The 23,650-nt window shown below is 35.9% G+C and overlaps 3 protein-coding genes across 3 annotated transcripts; 2 read left to right on the forward strand and 1 right to left on the reverse strand.

Moving 5' to 3' along the window:
* The first annotated feature begins 1,657 nt into the window (after positions 1-1,657).
* Positions 1,658-10,648, forward strand: LOC100256923 (serine/threonine-protein kinase BSK5). Its single transcript, XM_010652656.2, has 10 exons — positions 1,658-2,050; positions 2,281-2,501; positions 2,780-2,915; positions 3,502-3,635; positions 3,732-3,837; positions 4,758-4,843; positions 7,556-7,744; positions 8,574-8,738; positions 9,510-9,623; positions 10,068-10,648. Exons 1-10 carry the CDS (start codon positions 1,972-1,974, stop codon positions 10,308-10,310), a joined length of 1,473 nt encoding a protein of 490 aa, XP_010650958.1. The 5' UTR covers positions 1,658-1,971; the 3' UTR covers positions 10,311-10,648.
* Positions 10,649-11,333: 685 nt separating this feature from the next.
* LOC100854199 (mitochondrial import inner membrane translocase subunit TIM10) lies at positions 11,334-20,069 on the reverse strand. Its single transcript, XM_010652655.3, has 7 exons — positions 19,955-20,069; positions 19,705-19,786; positions 19,516-19,563; positions 19,198-19,250; positions 18,149-18,187; positions 17,854-17,923; positions 11,334-11,666 (listed from the first exon to the last, which is right to left on the reverse strand). Exons 3-7 carry the CDS (start codon positions 19,555-19,557, stop codon positions 11,616-11,618), a joined length of 255 nt encoding a protein of 84 aa, XP_010650957.1. The 5' UTR covers positions 19,558-19,563; positions 19,705-19,786; positions 19,955-20,069; the 3' UTR covers positions 11,334-11,615.
* LOC100245061 (uncharacterized) lies at positions 19,654-23,033 on the forward strand. The gene is made up of 4 exons (XM_019220432.2): positions 19,654-19,659; positions 19,878-20,056; positions 22,005-22,081; positions 22,791-23,033. Exons 1-4 carry the CDS (start codon positions 19,654-19,656, stop codon positions 22,928-22,930), a joined length of 402 nt encoding a protein of 133 aa, XP_019075977.1. The 3' UTR covers positions 22,931-23,033.
* Positions 23,034-23,650: the final 617 nt, after the last annotated feature.

Below are 23,650 nucleotides of genomic sequence, written 5' to 3' on the forward strand. Positions count from 1 at the left end.
TCCATAATGGGTGGTATTGGTTGGCCATGTGGGCTTCCCCAGGGGATGGAGACCAGTTGTGTTTGTGGGGGGTCTCTTGCATGCGTTAGATGATGGCAATGCGAGGCCCATCTTCACTCATTTTCCTTCTTTCTTTTCAAGCTACATGTTGAGCTGGAAAAGTTTATCTACAACAGCCTCGGCTCACACTCACTGCCTTTTCCATCATTTCAGCCACATCTTCTTCCTTACTATTATTTTCTTATTTTATTTTAAGGTCCCGCTCGAGTCCCCAATGGATACATACTATCGATACATAACCAATGAGATGGAATATTTCGATCTCATTGCTTTGTACCGAATCCGGTTCTATTGTTTTATCCGATATTTTAGTGGGGATATTTAAAATTCAGTAGGGATATTTAATATTTAAATAATAAAAAATTTCAAGTATTAAAAAATTTTAAAATATTTTTTAGAATTACAATGAAACGACTCTAAGAGCTAATTTTATAATGATTCTAAGAAATATTTACAATTTTTTTAACATTTAAATTTTTTTATCATTCGAGTGTTAAAAAATTTAAAAATATTTTTTAAAATTAGTACAAAATACATAGTTAGACCCGATGAATTGAGATTTTGAGCAGCATAGATATTTGAGTTGTAAGACAAAAAAATATGTGATGTCTGCAAACATCTGAAACAGAAAATAGCATAAACCATTGAAAAATTCAGGCCAGAGCTTTTGTGAAAAAGTAGAAACTTTTCGGTTTATATCCTAACCAACCCTAAAGTATAAAACCTTTTCTCCCTATGTGCCACAAAATCATTAAGATACACTCATTCTTAAAATTAATTACTTGAATATTATATTATTTTAAAAATAAAATAATAAATAAATTAATGATAATGATAATAAAGTCCCAAGTGGAAGCCTATTTTCAGGAGGATATGATGACAATGACTGCACATTATTTAATTCAATACTTTACCAAAACTATGGTCCAAGGTGGTCTCATTCACGCCGTTGATTCATTTGACTTTGACCCACATGAATGCAACGTGATTCGGCGATTAATCGTTTCTCTCAATCCCCGATCAGTTCAAAGACGTGGCGAAAATAATCATGAACACTATGAACGACCTACTGTCCCACGCGCTATCAGGCGCGTGCTAAACCTTCCTCCAATAATGGAGCAATTTCATTTTTTTTTTTCTTTTTCCTTTAAGAAAGAAGTAGTTATTTCATATCTTTTAAGCAATTGAAAAAATAAAAGTGATTTAAAAAACTAAATAAATTCTTAAAATGAAAACAAAAAATTTGGTGACAGACTTTTAGGCCTGCTTATAACTGTTTTCGAAAAAAAAAATTTAAAATCTGAAATATTTTTAATATTTTTTAAAATAAAATTTATATTTTATGTTTTTATTTTTAATCATTTTAGTTTATATAATTATTTTTTAAAATGGTAGCTAGAGAACATTACTAATAAAGGCGTAGCACCCAAAGCTATTGTAAATTTAAGAGCCAGTTTGGACAATTCCGAGAAGGGCTTATGCAGGGTTGTAGTGAGGTGTACGCGGTGGAATGGAGCGTGGGAGTGCAGTGGAGTGCCTATCTGGAACAGAAAAGAAACTAGAAAAACAGAATAAAACAGGGGAGGGAAAAGCAGAAACGAGGGAATGATGAGGTGGAGAGAGAGAAAAAGAGAGATTCAGAAAAGTGGAGGAAAGCTGAAAACGGAAATGTAGAGAGAGAAACAGGAAGAGGGACAGAAAGAGAGAGAAACCTTGGATCCAAAAAGTTTTCTCTCTCTTTTTCTCGTTAAACAAACAAAGCCATTCTTCCTTTGATTTTTCCTTCTCTTTTTCCCTCATTTTCTCATTGTTTTCACTGTCTTCAAACAAGGCCTATACTTCTAGTCCAGAGAGAGATTTGATCCGTTGTGTTTCTCTCTCTCTCTGTCTCTAGAATTTTCGATTCCGACAATGGGAGCTCGCTGCTCCAAATTCTCGCTCTGCTGGTGGCCGCATCTCAAATCAAACAGCCAGGATTCGTTCGATCTCGGTAAGTGTTTCTCGTGCTCTCGGTTTTTTTCTCGACGTTTTCTTTCCCGTCTGTTTGGTTCTCGGGGAAAAATGAGTTAGAGGAAAAGGAAGTGCTTAATAATGGTGAAGAGAGGATGCCATTATATAAGGCATTTTCGTTTGCTTTCTCTGGTTTTCTCGGGAATCAGGTGGTTGGGTGTTCGTCAATTCTGTAATGGTAATTAGGGTTTTTGGCGTCGTTTGATCCAGAGAACGGAGGCAAAAATGAAGGGGACTCATTGCCTAGTTTCGGAGAGTTTAGCTTGGACCAACTGAGAGCTGCGACGTCGGGATTTTCTTCTGATAATATCGTGTCAGAGCATGGTGAGAAAGCTCCCAATGTTGTTTACAAAGGAAAGCTCGAAGATGACCGTTGGATCGCTGTTAAACGTTTCAATAAGTCCGCTTGGCCCGATTCTCGGCAATTCCTGGTTTGTGCTCTGTTACTTTGATTTTAATTTTATGTGGCTTAATTTTCCTTTGTTTAGATAGTTAGACGTAACATATTTTTGGTTGCTGAAAAAAAAAATCATGGAAAGGGAAAGGGGGAAATATTGTGTCTAATCTTGCTCTTGTTTCTAAACAGTCATATTAGGATGAGCGAGCTGAGGTTTTGGCTTCCCTGGTTTATTCCTACCTTCACTAAGGAAGGAAATGAAGCATTATTTTTATTTGTTTTTATCTAAGCAAACGTTTGGTTGTATTTTAGGAAGAAGCAAGAGCAGTGGGGCAGCTTCGAAATGAGCGATTGGCAAATTTGATTGGATGTTGCTGTGAAGGGGAAGAGAGATTGCTTGTTGCGGAGTTCATGCCTAATGAAACTCTCTCAAAGCACCTTTTCCATTGTAAATTTCTTTCACCAATTCTTTAGTAGATCTCTCTCTCTTCTTATTGTTTGAATTTGTTGCGGTAAAATGTATTGCATATAATGTGAATGGCTTTTTGTTAACTAATTTTTATTAAGCATTTCTTGCTTTCTACTAGGTGATGTTATGTGCATGATGTGTGTACTGCAACGCACACAGCCCCAAAAATGAAATGAATAAAAGGATTTATATGGCAAGGAAGCGTGCCCACTAGAAAGTACTCCAAACTGTACCGAGTTATTATCCAAAATTGGGATTTTAAATGGTAGCAGTGACAAAAGTAACCCACTGACTATCACTGCACCACTTTTATATCATACCGATTTTGTCAGAAAAAACACCATTTTCCCTGAAAATCACCCTTTTCAGGAAAATCTGAAATTTGGTGTGGCAGAACCTTTTCTAACGTCAATGGGAAATCTGTTGTTGGTGATTTGAGTTTTAAATAAATAATGAAGTGATGGGACTGGGAGGGGCAGTATTCCTCAATAATTAGAATATGGTAGGTAATTTATTACCTGAAAATTTGATGTTGCTTTACTTGGCATTGATTGACTTGGTTTAGGGGAGGCACAGCCCATGAAATGGGCAATGAGGCTGAGAGTGGCTCTTTATTTGGCACAAGCTTTGGAATACTGCAGTAGTAAAGGGCGGGCATTGTACCATGACCTGAATGCTTACAGAGTTTTGTTTGATCAGGTACTTTCACCGTTTTCACTGTCATGTTTATTGACCTTTTCAGTTTGTTATTTTTTAGTTTTTTTAGTCTACTCATGGTGAATCAACATTTTACAGGATGGTAATCCCAGGCTCTCCTGCTTTGGCCTTATGAAGAATAGCAGAGATGGCAAAAGCTATAGTACAAACTTGGCCTTCACCCCGCCAGAATACTTGAGAACAGGTAATAGCTAGTGGAATGCTATGTGATGTTATAATGATCTTCTTTTCACATGCAAAGGGCATGCAGCATTATTTGTTTTATTGCCATTGCAGTATGTTAAAAGAACTTGAAAATGTGAATAAGGATGTTAGGCATTTTGCAACTACTACTGACATGAACATTACAGGAAAGGAAAAAGGCTGGGGATGCTGGGAACCCCTAAGCTACTATTTAGTGAGAAAGTATCTTTCTTTCTTAGGCTAGGCTAAACATGAGCACCCATTTCTTGTCCCTTAGGCTTCTGGCCGCAAAAGATATCATATTTTCATTATCATTATCAGGGGCCCTAAGGTATACACATTATAATTTATTAAGTTACTATGGAAGTATTTGTATCAGGCCCTAAACCTTGTCCTCCAACAAACCCCATAAGCTTGTGGATCCCAATTGGAGTTTGTTGTTGGCAAGAATTTATTTAAAATCAATAATAATAAGAACAATTACTATCATTGATCAAAATTGAGGATCTCAACTAATTTCAGGTGGGGAGACTTTTTCTACTAATTTTTATTTATAAATATTTTCTTTCCAACATCCAACTAGATAGTTCACAAATTTGCATGGCCACATTAGAGAGTGATGTCAAGAGCATGACACAATCACTCACACTAAAATCATTTAAAACTAAGCAATTGTTCCAATATGCATGTTGATTTGTTCAGTATACCAATTTATTTTTTCAAAATTAAATGCTTTCATGCAAACCCAAAGGAGTATTTATTTCCCACATCAAAGACAGATTGGAATGATTGTGAATAACAGGATCACAAACCCAAGTATATTCCTATTTCCTGTTTATCTCAATATCATACATGTATGATATACATTTCTCATGCATTCGCAAGTCTTTAACTGAGGTGATGTATGCTTCCGTTTGACAGGTAGAGTGACTGCTGAAAGTGTAGTTTACAGCTTTGGCACACTATTGCTTGATCTTCTCAGTGGAAAACATATCCCCCCAAGCCATGTAAGCTCCATTCCCTCTACTAATTTTCATTGGTGGTGAAGCATGCACAGATTTTCTTGACATTCTGTGGAAACTCTTTGCTAGAGAAATTAAGTTAGGATTTAATCATGTCTATTAAAAAGTGAGCTTGCATTGTGTTACTGCCTAAATGTCAGCATGTAGTTTATTACATAACTTCTGCTTTCACACTGCATGTTTTTTTTGTTTTTTTTTTTAATAAAAAAAATTATTTGACCATTTTTTTCTGACTAACAAGAAGGTCAGACTTTGGGACTTAGATTTCATCCACTTGAGTGTGCTTCTGGACTGATTTTGGGATTTCTAGGCCATATGACACTTATAAGAGTATGGGGTGGTAAAACAACTCTTTTTATCCTCTTTTGCCTGCTTCCATTGTCAGCTTGTTTGCTGGTGATCAAATGCAACATTGGACTAATGAGCACGAGTATATAGAGAGAGAAACAATATATCCTGCTCCAGTCTTCTGCAGTTTTCAGAAACTTTGCTTCAACTTATGTTTCTGCTGTTGTTAGAGCCTCAAAATCTAAATTGGAGCATCCTAAAAAATGATTCCAATTGAAGTGTTCAAAGGCCTGCCAGTGCTACTTAGACCATGATTCGCTATCACAGATCTTAGTTTTGTGATGTTTATTCTAATAGAAAACTGGGCAGCCATTTTTTGCATTCAGATGTTCTGCAGGCATGATCTGATATCTTAGGTCTTTTAAAATTCCCATTTCATATCACTTTTTTGGATGTCTACATGAATTCATGCTCTATTCATGAATCCTTCTGTTTTGTTTTTCAAAAAGGTCAAGTTGTTGTTTGCCTAACCAGTGCTACTTAGAGCATGATTAGGCATCACAGATCTTAATTTTTTTATTGTTCATTCTAATGGAAAACTGAGCAGCCATTTCTGGCATTCAGATAATCTGTATTGCATAATCTGACCTGTTAGGTCATTTAAGATTGCTTGCCCACATCATATCACTTTTTCCATGAATTATGCTCCATTCATGAATCTATCTGTTCTGTTTTTCAAAGTAGTTGCTTCCCTAACCTCTTATGCTTAGACCAGGATTAGCTATCGTGGATCATAGTTTTTTATGTTTATTCTAAGGAGAACTGGGCAACCATTTCTTGCATTCAGATAATCTATATGCATAACTTTATTTCTTAGGTCCTATAAGATTGCTTGCCCATGCCTTACATCTTTTTTGGAAGTCTAGATGAATTCATGCTCCATTTATGAATCTGTTTGTTCTGTTTATCAAAGAAGTCACGTAATTGCTTCATAAGTTGGTGCAGCAAACACACTGAAGTGATTACAGGCATAAATTGACCAATTTAGGTATAACTAATTATCATGGATCCTAGTTTGTTTATGATGTGTACTCTAATGGAATGCTAGGGCATCCTTGTCTTACATCAATCTGTATGCATAATCTGACATCTTATATCCTTTGAGATGGCTTGTTCATATCACATAAATTGTTCAGAAGTTTCAAGCATTCATGCTCCATTACTGATCATTCTGTTCCATTTTGCAACTTTGTGATGAAATTACTTTGATAAGATGGTATAAAATGCACACTAATCTAAAAGCTACAAGCCTCAAATCTAGGTGTATATAAAGAAGCAAGAACTGATTTTGTGCCTGTGAGTTCAACTGCAACAGAGATGAGCAAGCAGCTATGGCCCTTGAAATTCCACTAGATTATAGGGATTTTTGATGCTTATTCACTGTCAAACTAGTTTGTATGTTATACACAATTTTTCCCCTTCATTTTCTGTTAAAGATGATTATTCAAAAAAGGATAATTTGTAAAAGTTGCAAATCCATCCTTTTTATTGCATTGAATTTGAGGTATTGGTGAAAAGAATTTGGATGATTGCCCCTTTGTGTTTTAGTTTGTACAATCTGATGAGAATGAAATAGGTCTTTTGACAATATGGAACAGTCAGAGCAAGTTCTCGAATCCTTTTTTGAGTAAATTTTTGAAATGTATTAGGCATTGTATAGAGGAGACATCAATGTCTATGGTGGATTTTGTTGATTGGTGGGGTTTGAAGTAGAAGAGTGACGGACCTATGTCTCTCTTTTTTGTTCTTTTAATTGGCACTCTTTGTATACTTCCTGTGTAATTTGGAGCATGTGTGTGTGTGTGTGTGTGTGTATGTGTATTGTGTGCTTATAAAAAATATTTTGAGATGTTGTTTAACATTTATTTGAGGTTCAAGTCTAGCGCATTTTTTTTCTTGCATTTAATCCCTAAGGTTGAGTACCAATTTGGCCTTAATTAGTTTTAGCTTCAGCAACATTTATGTAACTTAAATGTTAGAACCATCAAAATGAGTTGAAATACTTAGTATTTCTCTGCACTGACTGCCTTTGTTTTGCTCAAGTGCTTGTATTTGAGTTAAATATTTCAAATGTGGTTAAAGTTGCAGCCACATGCATCTGGCTCATTGTCAACACTTAAAAGGGCAAAAAATAAAAAATATAAACAAGAATGATTATAATTTTGTCAAGTTATTGCCTTTGATTACTCGGTGATGGTTGTGGTGGGGTTGGTCAGCATTGCAAGGTTTGGGTCTCCATAGCTTGAACATGGAAGGTTCCTCGGTTATCAAAAATAAAAAATAAAAAATAAGAATTTTGTTAGATTACAGAAAGTTGATGTAGGTACTCCCCCTATTTAATTTCTGCAGGCACTTGACCTGATACGTGGCAAGAATTTTCTGATGTTAATGGACTCATGTTTGGAGGGCCATTTCTCAAATGATGATGGAACTGAATTAGTGCGGTTAGCTTCACGTTGCTTACAGTATGAGCCCCGTGAGAGGCCAAATGCTAGATCTCTTGTGACTTCTCTGACTCCTCTTCAAAAAGAAACTGAGGTACACTTCACTTCTTTATTCCGTACCTGTATCCAACCTATAGGAAGATTTTTGTTTTTGCTAATTTTTTATTTCTTTCTTTATTTTATTTTTATAGGGTGGGAGGCCTGTGTCAGGGCACCTGCCAGCATTTTTTAAAATATTCAATGTCTCAGTATTTTCATTTGATAAAGGAACTGGGTATGCCCTGTAACTGCAAGTCTGCAAGTGATCTATGTGGACCTCTGCCTATGCCTTTATAGTCTTGAGCTGACAGCTTTACTCTACTGTGTGCAATGTCTTATAGAATGCTCTTAGCTATCAGTACCTACTGTTTTATCCATGCTTAAGGAACAAAGCTATTCTTTTTCTGTATATTTCTTCACAGAAACTTACAAATTTTGTTGGAAGGATTGGGATATAGATTTTCCCATTCTCCCTATATAGGGCATATATTTGATATTAAACTATCAGTGGAACTGTATATGACAGCTTTAATCTTTGATTAACTGTGTTAAGTCATCAAAATTTTGGCGCCTGGATGATATGGAATCTTCCTGATCATTTAACAGTAACTGTTGAATTTGGTCTGCGATGAAGACTGTAGGGACTTCAGTCTAGTCGTAAGGAGACTATTGATAGAAGCATTTGGTTGGTGCAATTTCATGGCTTTGATGAACTAGTGCATATCAACCAATAATTCCCATACAGACTCACACTGAAATCTTTGCTTCAGCAGTGCATTACTCTGCCAAGCCTGACTTCTTGTTTAAATCTGGTTTGCATTATTAGAATTGAATGAGGACTACTTGGAAGATATTATATATTTTCTCATCAAGGTTCATAGCAGGTACCATCATACGTTCTGATGGGTATTCAACAAGAAACTGTATCCCCAGCAGAAACGCTACCTTTGACGCCTCTAGGTGAAGCGTGCTCAAGAATGGATCTGACTGCAATTCATGAAATATTGGAGAAGGTTGGATACAAGGATGATGAAGGGGTGGCGAATGAGGTTAGTGATTTGAATTTGATCCTCTACTAGAAAAAGAAAAAAGTGGCAAAAATCAAATCCTCTATTATTTTATTTAAATGTTATTTTTATCTTGTTGCTCATTAATTTGTTATTTACCAATTTATTTGAAACAATTGCCTTTTAGAAACACTTTTTTTTTTTTTTTTTTTGTGCATATTATTGTATAAACCATTACAACTTTTACCACCCACTTTTCCAGTATATCTTCTACTTGTTCAACCATGAGTCTGTAGGTTCCCCTGTCATTTTTAACCTGAACTATGTACAATAGGAAAGATTGGTCTTGGCCAAATCATAAGTTCATGCACCCAAACAAAATAGAAATTTGGAAATCGAAGAGCATGCTTAATTAGGAAGGGTACTTAATTTGTCTTTAAACTCATTAGTTATGTATAGAAAATTAGGTTAACTAAGAGCATGCTTTATGACAATTAGTATAGAAAGTCACCTAGGTTACTTTTTTTATTAGTTAGGTATGCCATGCATTGTCATGGTATATTCTGTGTGTTTAGGATTACCATTCTGGCAGACCCTTTGATAATTTAGTTTCAATTTGGAGATCCTACATGGCATGCCAAATTAAACATCTTAATTTATCTGCAATGCATCATCTCATGATTCAAGCCTAACGTGAAAGTACTTCAATTGCTTGCATCTGTATTAGCAGATTGTTTTTAGTGAATTTGAACTTGATTTCTCCCAGATGCTATCATTCAATGCCCCATGTTTTGAATTTTCCTTTCTGTGCAGCTGTCTTTCCAAATGTGGACAAATCAAATACAGGAGACCCTGAATTCTAAGAAGCGTGGAGACACTGCATTTCGAGCTAAAGACTTCACCACTGCAATTGAGTGTTACACACAAGTAAGTGATTCGTCTGAAACTACAGCATCTTTAAGTAAGCATTGCTGCCCAAAAATTAATACAGGCTGAAATACATGATCAGGCATAAATTAAACATCAATTTACAGTAATAAAATACTAAAGAAATTGTTAGAGCAATTAGATGCATGCATCTGTTTTCCTGCATCATGGAAATAAACTTTAGACTTTGTCAACTGTGGGAGTGGGGATTTTGTTTATAAACAAATTGTCATATGAGAAGTTCTACTTTTCATGAGCTGAATTAAATGAGCTTTTTGAAGTTTGTGATCTCTTATCAGCTTATGAAAATATCCTGAGATCAGTGTCATAGGTGTTTAGCACAAAACCCTATTCAAGTTCCAAGTGGTCATAATTGAAGCCTTACTTTGTATAGGTGGCCCGCATGATAAGAAATAAATTTGCTCGATCCTTTTTTGTGTGTAGTTCATTGATGGTGGGACCATGGTGTCACCAACTGTGTTTGCAAGACGTTGCTTGTGTTACTTGATGAATGAGATGCCACAAGAAGCTCTAGGAGATGCAATGCAAGCACAAGTAGTCTCCCCTGATTGGTCAACTGCCTTCTATCTTCAAGCTGCCGCACTCTTCAGCCTTGGTATGGACAATGATGCTCGGGAAACACTCAAAGATGGCACAACCTTAGAGGCCAAAAGAAATAGAAAATGAAAGTGTATAGGTTTTTTTTCCCTAATTTTTTTTTTTTTTTTTTTTGGGCTCCTTACTTTTTCTTTTAAACACTCCTTGTATCTATGTCCTTATGTTTCTATTTGGCATTAAAAGTTTGTGCAGCACCAGAGGCGTGATTGTAACATGTATTTGTTGGTTTTGGGTTCATGTTTTGACCCTCATCCTTTGATCTAGGAGCTCCCACTGCACTTTGCCTTGTGTTTGTCACTTTGCCTTGTTTCTCGTCTCCTGCTGATATCCACACACCGTGTGATGATGAAGAGATTTTGGGCTCAATATTGAATAACAGAGTGTCCTTTAAGAGATGGATTTTACCAGCCTTTGTACAATGGTTTTATTGCTTCCAAATGATTAAATCAGGATTCAGTATACGTAATTATATAATCATGCATTTACGGTTTTCTGCCAGGGATCATGATCGAAGGTTGAAGATAAAAGTTGCCCAAAGCCACCCATGTGCTTCAACTACGGGGTCAGGGTGTTGGATCCATGGGGTTCCACACCACATCCCAATAGTGTTCGGACTATCGACTTGGACGTTTGACTCTTAAATTGAATTCTTTCAAGTTCATTTTCTACTTCGGTACGTTTTGAGTTCCCGCCCTCGGCAGATTTTTTAACTTTTTGACATTAGTGCAGAGCTCAATTGGGCCTCAAGTGTTGAATGATGGGACTAAAGGCAGGCCCTCGACTTCTGGGCCAAGCCTTCAGGCCGAGATGGGCCCCAGCAAAAGGCACGAGGAATCTGAGATTAGAAATAGGCCATTTCTAGGTAAATCCCATTCACATATTGGATGAAGTAAAATTGCTGGAAAACAGCATTCTGGGAATCCCTGCAAATTTCCATCCAAACATATCTTCGCTTATTCTTTTTCATTCAGAATTCTAACCTGGTTCTGCTAATAATAAAAAGTACGGATGAATCACAGAAGCTTGCATGGGAAACGAAAACTTTGAAACCAAGAATGAACCCTCGTGAGTACCTTCTGGGATATCAAAGCATATCACAAAGAGAATTATTATAAATGGACTACTTTTCAGCAACTTGAAATTTTTTTTTAGACTTATAGCCAAGAAGCAGCATCAACGTAAAGCTGCCATTGTTTCGTAATTGAATAACAAACTAGCATGACCCTGTATAGTTGAAAAAACAATGAGCTTGGCAGAACTAATGCAACAATTCCAACCTACATTCCCCTTGCAGCTGCCTGAGATAGTAATACACTTCAATGTAATTCATGGAAATAAGTCTCAGCAAATTTGAATGAGGGCCAAGCCTAACATTCACATTGGTGGGCGATTGGAACCAAGCAGCTGCCCAATTAGATTGGTCACCTGAAAGCATATGAATTACTTGGTTATAAAATTACTCATCAAGATGCGGCCTACTCTGTGTACTAATACTCTAGCAATACAACCGCAAGGATAATACTAACATGCAACTCAAACTAAAGCAGCCACACCCATCATACAGAATAAAAAGGTTTCTTCATTGAATAGTAGTTCTAAGACATGGAATATGAAAAATATTTACCTATTTATTTATTTTGTTTTAAAAGGATGCTGCTAATGACCCTTGGATTCCAAGGATGTCTTCCTCCAAACACTGGGAATCAACTACTAGCACTTCTCTATTTGCAGCTATACTGGAACGATCCACAGAACAATCCTTCAGGAGGATTACCTCACACTGAAATCATTCCATCCTCTACTTGTAGCTTTCCACATACCCAAATTTCCTGCCCACCCCCAAGCACTGACCATCCCCTCCTTTCCAAACTTACCCCGCCACAAATATTCCTCCATAACCTCTATCAACTGCAAGCTTCCAAAACCTTTTGCCTAGAGAGGTCTTATATAAAACAAGTAAACTCCTAATCCCCAGTCCATATTCTCTTTTGCAGAAAAAACAGAGTCTATTAGTATATGAGCTTTCCAATTTTCCTCCCATCTTGCAACATAAAGCCTTGAAGCTTCTATAAAATGTTCCTAACCGATGGTAGCATTACAAAAAAGGACAAAGTAAGCTGGTAAGGTCAAAAGGATTCCTTTAATGAAGGATAAGTCTTTCTTCCTTAGAAAGATATTGCATCTTACAAGATGATGGGTTTTTTCTTTTCTCAGAAGCATACTGATTTAGTCTTAATTGATGAATCATGAACCCATTCACAACAGATCCAAATAGGTTGCCAGCACATGGCCCACTTTACACTTGAGCATAGACACCAGTGTCTCCACATTCCCTAAATTCCCCAGTTGAATAAGAACACTCTCCAAAATTACTCTCTAATCTGAAATTTTAACCCAGAAATAGCTTCAACAAATGGAAGGATGCCATGATGCATCTAAAATATAAAAAAAGCTCTCTATTAGTGTAGCAAAATAACACAATATCATTGAAAAATAACAAATGTGAGATCTCCACACTCAGACCATACCCCACCTTAACCCTTGGATAGAGCCAAGGGTTAAGCCTTTTCTACATCCAATTTACATGCCACCCCTACTCTCAACCTCCCAAGTCTTCAAACAATAGCTTCACCAACAATCAGAACAACATTGAGGTGGTGTTTGTTTTTTAGCTGAATAGAAAGAGCCAAAATATTTGGCCTTTTCTATTCAGTTAAAAGTAACCTATTGATATCAATTAACATAACTAAAGTGAATTTATTATTTTTTGATAAGCAAGCACATATATTAAAGAAGGCTTAAAAGCCGCAAAGCATACAAGGAGTATACGAGGCGGCTATGGCCTCTCAACCAAAAAACAACTAAAGTGAATTGATTATCAATAGGTTCGTTTTAGTTATGTTGCTTGATATTAATATATTACTTTTAGCTTAATAGAAAAAGCCAAATATTTTGACTTCTTCTATTTAGCTAAAAAACAAACACCACCAGATTTTGTTGATCCTCCACAAAAGCATTTTGGGATTAGAAATGACTTTCCCAAACACCTTATAAAATTTCACAACCAAGCTATAGGCCAAAGGTGCCTTTATCTCCTCTACCCCTCCTTTTTTAGGCGTTCGCACAATAAATTTTGCAATTGAGCTTTTTCCAAAGTCCTAGAAACATAAAAATGCCTCAAAAAGCCAAGCCAATAATATCTCTGGCTACCTCCAAATTTTGTTTCCAAATGGACACAGTGAAACAATCAAGAGCTGGGGCTTTATCCTCTCCACGATCATACAATGCAACCAAAACAACCTTCTCATCATAGCCCCTTTCAAAGTTCACCTTTGTCCTCTTTGTCAGTAGCCAAGAAGGTAACCCCTCAAGAACAGGTTTTTTAATGTCCAAATCCGTATGCAAGCAATGAAAGAAACTGGAAAACCCCAACTTATGTCATTTCACATCATAAAATCAAACCCCATCAACCTTAAGCTTGATTCCATGAATTCCCTTCTATGTGCACTAGCAGTTCTATGAAAAATTTGGCATTCATTTTTTTTTGATAGGCAAACAGAAAATATATTAACAAAATTAGCTATTCATTTTTTTTTTGATAGGCAAATAGGAAATATATCAACAGCACCAAGAAAACAGGCACTCCAAAGTATATACAACCCCATCAAAACCAAAAGGCAAGCATAAAAAAAGAGAAACAAAAAACAACTTCCTCTCCCTACTTAGAGCTCAACCAAATGTGTAACTTGAGAGGAGTTGAAGTATGCTGAATATATGCTACATGTGTAAAGGGCAAGAAGAGTCAGTTGATCATATGCTACTTCATTGTTCCACAATGAGAATATTGTGGCAGCTAGATTTTTCCCTGTTCTGTCTGACTTAGGTATTTGTACTCCTATGAAAGAGAAACTCTACAGAGTTGGCATAGCTCTTTTGTAGGGAAAAAAGCAGAAGAAAGTTTGGAGAGTCGTTTTTTTTTTCCTTTTTTTGGATGCTATGAATGGAAAGAAATTGGAGTGCTTTTGAAAATGCAGAATAGTTGGAACATGCAATCAAGTCCTCCTTTATACATATCCTTTTGGATTGGGTTAGGGTCTATGACCATGATAAGCTCATTGATTGGTTGGGTTCCAACTAAGGAGACAGTGGTTGTTTTTTGCTAGCTCTCTTTCATTTTGTTTGCCTAATGCACATTTTGTATACATCGTGTTTACTTTGTTGTGCTCTTTCTTAGGCACTTTTAATACATATCCTTGTGTTGCCTATGAATAAAAAAAATAAAAAAGGAGCTCAATTAATCAATAAAGTCTACCATACAAAATGAGTTATCATCCATGTACAACGTAACCCACTTTAAAAAATTTCACATAAAAGACCACTATCAAGAAGAATAGAGGTATGATTGAGTGTAGATCTAGGGGGAATACTCAACCACACATCAGAAAATTGGCAGGATAGCTATAATTTTGTTGCAATGTCGGTTTATTTTAGTTTGAGAGATTAATGCCTTGAGGGAGGATCTTAACAAGTGGATCATGAAGTGTTTTGGTAATCTGACTATGCAAAATGAGAGAGATTAGGCTTTTATTGGGAAGAAGAGGAAGAAGGCTTAGAGGATTGATCCTTTGTGCTTTTTTTGGACTTTATGGAAGGAGAGAACTGGAAGGTCATAGGGCTACTCAACTGTATTCTTTATTTCCAACCATCCTGAAAATCAATATTTGTTTGTGGCATGTGGGAGAAGTTGAGTACTGGATTGCAAGACCTGAATTTCCAAGTTAATTTAAAAGAAAGACATGAAACAAGGTAGAAGCACTATATCATCAAAAGTGGCTAATTGGTTTAAATTCCCAACAAACTTATGTTTAGCAACTGTCATTATTTGACTATAAAATTATTATGGAAAGATCAAGGGGAAGCAAGAAGTATGAAATCCAGTACTCAACAGCAAGAAAAGTATCACTACTTATGACATATTCTCTGGCAGAATCCACCTACTGAGTGCAGGGAGTAGTGATTTCATTCAAAACTACTACATCAACCCCCCCTTAACAGAGCCTACTTGGCCGATCAATCCTCAGATCTTCTCATGAGATCCTACGCTACTTCGGTTTCTATCTACGCATTCCATTTTCCAATTTGACATATCCTATTATATATGTATAATCCTTTTCTCCAGGTACACAATAAAATAACTGTAAGTTTAACCGCACCCAGAGACCAGTTAGAGAGAGTCAAAGATCCAGCTTGGATGAGTAGTGCACACTCACAAAATATACTAAAACCAGTTTAGAGTCAGTGTCTAGCTAGGAGCCTAAGACAAGAAGCTGAATCATGTTCATGTGTCCAACATCTAACTGGAATTAGGACACCAACTTGTTTGCCCACGGATTTTAAATGCAGACGATCAAAATTGAACTGGAGTGATCCTGTTGATTTAACAGATAGTGTGAGTTTAATATAAAGTTTGATGCAGTGAACTTACAATCGAAGAAAATTATTCAGGATAACTGAACAAATTTCCTGAATAATTTATAAGAATGACATGATACTTCTCATTGAACTAAACTACATTGAAGAAGAAGCCCATGATCAAATATTCGGTGGATTGGTTTTCATTATATACTTTGTTCAAAACTAGACTGGTTGATTTTTTATTTTTACATGTACAAACACCTGTCGATTCTGTTGGGATTAAAATGCAACTTAGTACATTATAGCAGCAAGTGTTGGCTAATATGGATTAGGAACTTACAGGCCAAAATTAGAGTACTTGATAGATTTTAGTTAATCATGGCTATTGGGAGAGCAATTTCCTCTCTTGATTGCTTCCTCCACATTTATCTTGTATACCATTCTTTATACTTGATAAGAATCAAAACTTTATTAAAAAAGAACAATGAAGGATGAGATATCCTTTACAACTGCAAAATAAGGACACCATGCAAAATAGGTACTGCAAAGAAAGAAGCAGAAGTTACAAAGCAACAGTCCTATGCCTTAAAACACTAAAAATCTCTAATGACTTCACATCCTCTAAGCCAAATCATTATCCACCTGTCAGGCTATCTAGGTCTTCGTATTAAAGAAGATATAATTCCCCAAACAAGACATGAATCCTGCTCATCTAATGAGTAAGCTGCCATGTATCCTTTGCCTCTTGAGGAAGTTCATAGGCTAATAGCTGTCAACTTCTCTTCCACGTCCCTGATCCCCAGATGCCACCAAGAATTGTTATTTATAGTAACTGAAATAGTTATATAGCTAAACTGAAGTGGCTACACTGCTGTTACTAAGACTAACAATCAGCTGATTTCACTTAACATTAATGCTATATCATAATAGGCTAGCTTCAACCAGAAAATAAGATTTATCAAAATTGACCTCAAAAGCAGAATTTGAGGGACTCATTCAATGGTTTAAATTGTGTGATTATTTTGGGGTGAGATCAAGCTTGGCCAACAGGGCACTTGCACTCCAAGCCAAAATCAACCCACTCCAAGGCTTTTAACCTAACTTTTTCTTTCTCTTACTGTTGAATCTATCCAAATGTATAAAACATTATTTTAAAGGTATAAAAGGAGGTTTGAGGGATATTTGATTATATTAAAATAATTTAAATTAGGAATTGTATCATGATTGAATGGTTTTAGTAAATTATAGGAACCCAATACTTTTTTAGAAGAATTTTCAAAACCAAGTATTAGAATTTAAATCTTCACACTAAATATAGGTTTTCTCATTAAATAATCTCAACCTGCAGTCTCCCAAAGAAAGCCTCCACCACCTCCTCAAATTCCCAACTGTGGATCTGTCTCAAAAAGTAAAGATTCCAACAGTCATCATTCCCTACTTACTGCCACATGTCAGCTACCCAAAAATCCTTAGGAGTGGCTATAGAAAACAGTTCAATAAAAGTCTCCCAATGAAGAATCACCACACCACCTATCCTTCCAAAATTTAACCATGTACCAATTATCCACCTTAAAACCTGTTTTGCTACTAAGAAACTCCCATCCTTTTCAGATTGCCTTCCACTTTTCTTCAAATTGATTTTTAAACCCAAGATAGGCTCAAAGCACATGAAAGACCAGCTCAAGTGCTTCAACTGATCCTGAGTGGCATCACAAAGGATAAAAGTATCATCCAAACTACAATTTTTGCCCAATCCAGTGACTCTAAGCCTATAGGTATATGAAATAGCACCTGTCCTCAAAGAAAACCAATAGTAACAGCTATCTTCTACCAATATTTTTTTCCTCGTTTCCAACTCAAAATGCCTACCTTTTTCCCCAAAACTCCCTAAAGAAAGGATTCTTTGACCTCCATATACAACAACACAGGCATTTCTAGAAACTTGAAAATTAAATAGTTCTCCAAAAATAAAAAATAAAAAATAAAAATGAACAGAATGAGAAACACTTGTACAAGAAGAAAAGGAATGACAAGAAGCATTTACAAAGAGATGTCCAGAAGAACAACCAACAAAAGATATTGTAACTTTAACCCCTATAAGAAGAAGGATACTAAGACCCCTCTTATTGTCTAATCCAATAAATATCTGAAGAATGACTGTTCAATAAAATGTCAGGAAAAAATTCTAACAGCTTACCTGCCAATATTTTGAAACACAACGATCAATGCAACTATTTTCACCCATATTTAGCTCAGACTCCTTATACCTGCAAATGAAAAGTACACCTTCAAATATCAAATTTCTGCAGATATTTCTTGTGCTTAAATTAACCATAATCATATTGGGAATTAATTGCTTCAATAGTAAAATGAAGCAATATCTGAAAAAAACAATCAAGATTCTTAGAATATACAGCCAAAACCTAAGCCTGCTGCAACCCTCTTATTGAAAATCATACATATGTAAGGAAATATTTGAATGAAACTCATACCTTTTCTCAATGCACTTATTAAAACATGTGTGGGTAAGCCTGATCAAAAAATAAAAACAGGCTAAATTCAGGAAACTTAGTATTCAAATGCGAATTAAACAGATTTATACTAAATACCATCGACCAATTCATGCATAAACACATGAAATTTAATTCTACATTTCAAGCTAAAGTAATTGAAGACCTGAAGAAATGTGCTCAATAAATAAAAGGATAGAAATCGAAAAAAAACCCCAGATTTGGCTCAGGTGGCAATTAGTTGAGTGAGGTCAGGGAGGTTCTAGGTACTGGCTAAAGAAACCAAAAAAGTGATAAAAAGGCAAATCTAGAATGAAAATGTAGCTGCAAGTTCAAGTCAAGAATACAGTTTCACTTTCGTATAGGAATCATTCTATAATCCATCATCCATCAACTAAGAAAAGAGCACTTTGGTTCTCAAGGGAACACTTACACAGACTGCCTCCATATTGCCTAAGACATTAGGGAAGTAGATGGATCCTCACATATCAAATTATTTGAACCAACAAGGCCTCCATCTCATAATATATTGTTTTAAAAGTAATTATCAATGTTGATTTCTCAAATTAAAATATATTCCTATACCCATAAAAAAAATTGAAATATATACCTATGCCATTGGTTTGACAAATACATTCACTTATTCAAATATTCATTAGATAAAATGTTGGATTTATTTCACAATAGAACAAGGGAATAATAAGTAATATATACATACATATATATAGACATACATAAGTAACATATATATTACTTATATATGTAAGTGTGTCTATATATATTACTTGTGTATGTATATATATTTATACATACATGTATGTATATGTAAGTATGTATGTCTATATATATATATATATATATAGACACATAAGCACACTGGGGAAATCCATCCTAGGAAGACCAAAGGCCAATTTATGTTCTGCAACAGAATTCTGGCAGTGCATTATATCTTTCCTCAAAGCACAGTTCATCCTGCCATAAATTCTAGCTATAAAAAAAATTAAAAAAAAACAGATGTTTAGAGAACCTACTTGTTAAACAATTCCACCCTATACTCCATTTCCTTCTCTGCCATCCCAAAGATCTGCACAAACATCAGATCATCAAACAAAGTTTCTCAAAACATAAAACAAGCACAGGTCGATATATTGGCAGCATTGGCATCTTTCCACAAAATACTATCATTTCTTGCTGGTGGGCATCGCAAGAACCACATCTATAACTTCAATAAATTTGGAACAAACAAACATTACCGGCATTTAATACAAAAAAAGAAAATCAAAATTAAAATTCAATATCCGTTTTTCATCACCCAACACTATAATTTAAAAAAAACAAGAAAAGGTCACCTGTTCTTTATCCAGAGCACCTGGTTGATTGTTGGCAGCCATTAGACCCTGAAACAAGATTGCAAATAACGCACTCATTAGAACAGTAGACGATCCAAGTCTTTTATTTTAATTAAAAAATGGATATATAAATCGCTAATGAAAGTATGGAAAAACAAAAGGAGGGTGTGAGGATTAGAAAAACCATACTCTCCGTACTAGTGTCCTCTGATTCCAATCTCTCTTTCTAGGGTTTTCAGAGATTGAAGCGCTAGCAAGCAGCAGCAGCTATCTGTCAATTTATAGCGGAAATAATGGATTACCAAAATAACAAAGCCCATTTCGATTGGACAGAAATGGATCATCATGGCCCATTTCAATAGGGCCCATCTTTTCGGCCCAAATGGACTTTGGAAAGAAAAGTAGAAAACACGCTCACATACGAAAGAAAAACACATACTTGGGCTCTGCAGTCTGCACTCCTCACCGCCGTCGCCGACACCGCCGCCGCTCGCGAAGCCGCCTGCGCCACCGTCGAACTGTTGCCTATACTCCGTCTTAGGTTAGTGGATTTTATATCTCGTTATATCCCCCTTCCTTCCTTTTTTTTTTTTTTTTGACTGAGAAAAAAAATTGAAAAAAAAAGAGGTGGGAGAGAAGGGGGTGGCTATGGCGTGCCCGCCGGTCAACGTTCGCCCTTGGAAACGGCGGCATGCCATAGCCGCCCCTTTTATTTCATTTAAATTAAAGGAGAGAGAGAGAGAGAGAGAGAGAGAGAGAGAGAGAGAGAGCTGGCGAGGAAGAAGAGAAGAAAAGGGAAAAGGGAAAAAAGAAGAAAGAGGGAGAATGGGAGTGAGGGATAGAGCTTGTGGGAAGATGAATAAGAAGGTGGTTAGGGTTGAAGAGGGTAGATTTGTCATTTTTAAATTTATAATTTATTTAAAAAATGAGATGGATGTATGGAGAAATCAGCTGGATGTGATTAATAATTCTCTTTTTATCATTGGCTTTTGTTTCTTGGTCTATTGAATGATGTTGGCTTATGACCAACTTTCTGAATTGGGTTTTCCCCTCTCTCTCTCTCTCTATCTCTCTCTCTTCAATGGTGTTTTGGAATTGGTTAGTTTGGAGCATTGAGGGATTGACAAGTGGGGTGCTGGGTTGTTTTTGAATTGGGCTTCGAAGTCTCTGGTCCTTTTTTCTCCCTATCGAATGGTGTATTGGAATGGGGTTTTTTTTTTTGTAGAATTGAGAAGTTGGAAAAAATGGGACACTGATGGTTTGTGAATAGGTTTGCCAATTGTGTTTCCATTATAGGAATGGAGAATGGGTTGGTCTGGGGCCTTTGGCCTGTTGGATTGTGAGTTCTTTAGCAGTTATTCCTCAAAAATGCGATAGCCCTCTGGTTGCTCCATGTGGGTTTACTACTATGTATACATGCTTCTGCTCTCTCCGTATGTCATGTTGTTGCTGTTGGTTTTTTTCTTCTTCTTTTTTTTTTTTTTTCCTTTTCTTTTATGTGTAGATAGCTTCTCTTTCTTGTTGATAATTTGAAGTTCAACTATTGATGTTCACATTTTTAAGATATCATTGAAACATTAAAGTTGGGTTCTTACTGTTTCCTATTTTGTGTCTTCTTTTTCAAAAAAAAATGTTGGGATTTTGAATTTGGCTGCAGAGTTATTGGTATCTAGAGATGGAACACGGGTCCTTCAGTGATCATAGTAAATCGACTTTTTCTTTATCTGATGAGGATCATACGCTTGCCAATTCTATCAGATTCACCTTGAATCAAGAGTTAGTGGTCTTTCATCCCACCTCTATTTTTATTTTGACTGTGATTCATGTTTGAGGAATTTAGGTAAATGCATAAGTGTCAACATTGTACTTCAACTTTGACTTTGTGCTTGACAAATTGTGCATGGCTACCAGTATTATATATCAAAATGCTCTGTATAATCCACAGTCCAGTCTGCATGTCTTTTAGAGGGAAGAAAGAAAAGGATGAATTGAACTTTTTTTCCAGAACTCCAATTCCTTGAAAGATGGTGTATTCAATCCTGCTTTTGTTTCCATGTATCATCATTTGTATGTCATTGACAAGCTTTGATTTTATCTTTAACTGAGTTACCCTCTTCAATTCTTTAAGTTTTGTTTATAATTTCATGGATTGCTACACTATGAAATAAATCATATAAATGTGTTAGATGGGTTATCACAGTAAGCTCCTACTTTTGGTTATGAAAATGGACCCCACGTTCTTGGATCATTTAACCAATTAGAAAAGGCAAACAAAATAATTAGACTCATTAATAAATTTAATAGAAATTTTAAGATGATTTGAAGTTAATTTCTCTATTGAAAAAAATTATAAAAATATAATTATATGCAGAAAAGAAATAATGTTCCTTTTAGCTCAAAAAGAAATCTTTATGTTTCAGATTTGCTCATGTTTCTGAAGAAGCATTTATTCAATTACCATCTAAGTGGATTGTAACCTTGTCTTGCAGTCCAAGGGTAGCGTTCTGTGGGTACAGCATCCCTCATCCTTCAGATGCTCGTGTTAATATTAGAGTCCAGACAACTGGTAATATATGCATTCTCTATCTCTAGCAACTATAGGGTTTATTTTTGTTGTTCTTCTGTCTTTTTCATTTTTTCTTGAGACTAATCTTTGTAAAATCATATATGAAGTTTACCCCTAGTTTCAAGACAGCATCATTAAATAATATGCTACTACTGCTGCTGGTGTATTGGAAAGATTAACTGCCTATTCTATCGATACAAAAATTCTTTTTATCTGGCCCAGCCAGTTTTCCAATTACTCCAGCAGCAATGCATGATATGTATGCTCAAGTATCAAGTCAGGTGATTGTATTTGTGGTCAATGACCGGCAGAATTAAAATGCTTTATAATTGGATTGTTGTTTTTGCTGTTGTGCGTGTATTTGTGATGTCTTCTCTATTAAACAAGTAATTCTTAGGATTGATATTCTGCCCAAGTAACTGTCTCATCAAGCGTCATGACCAACTCTTAGAATACCCCCGTCTCCTCATTTATGGTGCTAATAATTTGCTGATCTTCATGTTTTGCTTTCTTAATTCATAATTTACAAACATTTACAATTTTCAAATGTTGCCATACACATGCTCAGAGGATGATGAGATCGTCTATAAGATTGCTTTCTGCAACCAAATGCTCCTAATTGTTGGTTTCTGTGGGATTTTGGTCTATGAAGTAGCAACAAATTAAGGGTCTTATCTTTTTCTTTTTGGGTTTGCTTGGAATTTTACAGGTGATTCAGCCAGAGAAGTGTTGAAAGATGCTTGCCAGGATCTGATGTTGATGTGCCAGCATGTGAGGAGCACCTTTGATAAGGCTGTTGTTGATTATAAAATGAGCAAGCCTGTCAAGGACATGAGCATAGAAAAATAGAGAATAGAGAAGTGTATTTTTCTTATTATAAAACAGCATATGATGAACATGCAGAAAGCTCCTGAGTATTTCTCTCAATATAATCCGTACTTCTTTTGTCTTATTTATGGTGATAAAGTTGTCTTAACCGCTTCTCTTCATTTTGTCATGGAAAGGTTGATTTTGAAGCTCACTAGCAGGCAAGCAATTCTGTTTGTTTACAGTGAAGAAGTGTAGAACCTTCTCTTTCCTTCTTTTTCTTTTATTGTGCACGCATGGTGGAAATTCATATTCAATCTTGTAAAGTAGAATCCCACTGGGAAAATAGTTTACAAACACATTCATGCCCCTTTTGATTCTGAGAAACAGGGATAATCACCAGGATGGGGAAAACTGAAACCCTTTACCCCTCAGTTCTCGGGAGTCATCAAAGAATTCTCAAAATGTATAAAACTCCATATATTCCAGACTATACACGCACCAAACCCATTGGAATCATGAACCAAGAACACTTAAAAACACTGTTGTGCCCACGCAAATATACCTGATTGTCTTCAGCATCACAAAGAGAATCCACTTGTTTTTCAGCTTTGGTGGATTCAAAACCAAGAGTTGCGAATTGGGTTGCTGCACCATTTGAAATTGCATCTGGGTTTCTGCAATTTGGAGCCATTGAAGATGTGCAACCATGATGAAACCAACCACTCCAAAAATTGTTTTTTCTAAGACCCACAACACAAA

Source organism: Vitis vinifera, chromosome 6, assembly GCF_030704535.1.
Source record: "Vitis vinifera cultivar Pinot Noir 40024 chromosome 6, ASM3070453v1".
Taxonomy (NCBI): domain Eukaryota; kingdom Viridiplantae; phylum Streptophyta; class Magnoliopsida; order Vitales; family Vitaceae; genus Vitis; species Vitis vinifera.

Bases quoted from the DNA above. Each gene is read 5' to 3' on its own strand.
- LOC100854199 (XM_010652655.3), bottom strand. From the start codon at position 19,557: ATGGCTGCCAACAATCAACCAGGTGCTCTGGATAAAGAACAG. The intron at 19,251-19,515 runs GTGACCTTTTCT...ATGTTTGTGCAG, and splicing joins GTGCTCTGGATAAAGAACAG to ATCTTTGGGATGGCAGAGAA. The intron at 18,188-19,197 runs GTAGGTTCTCTA...TTTTTTGATCAG, and splicing joins AGGGTGGAATTGTTTAACAA to GCTTACCCACACATGTTTTA.
- LOC100256923 (XM_010652656.2), top strand. From the start codon at position 1,972: ATGGGAGCTCGCTGCTCCAAATTCTCGCTCTGCTGGTGGCCGCATCTC. The intron at 3,636-3,731 runs GTACTTTCACCG...AACATTTTACAG, and splicing joins ACAGAGTTTTGTTTGATCAG to GATGGTAATCCCAGGCTCTC. The intron at 8,739-9,509 runs GTTAGTGATTTG...CTTTCTGTGCAG, and splicing joins ATGAAGGGGTGGCGAATGAG to CTGTCTTTCCAAATGTGGAC.
- LOC100245061 (XM_019220432.2), top strand. The intron at 20,057-22,004 runs GTTAGTGGATTT...CTTGTCTTGCAG, and splicing joins TTGCCTATACTCCGTCTTAG to TCCAAGGGTAGCGTTCTGTG. The intron at 22,082-22,790 runs GTAATATATGCA...GGAATTTTACAG, and splicing joins TATTAGAGTCCAGACAACTG to GTGATTCAGCCAGAGAAGTG.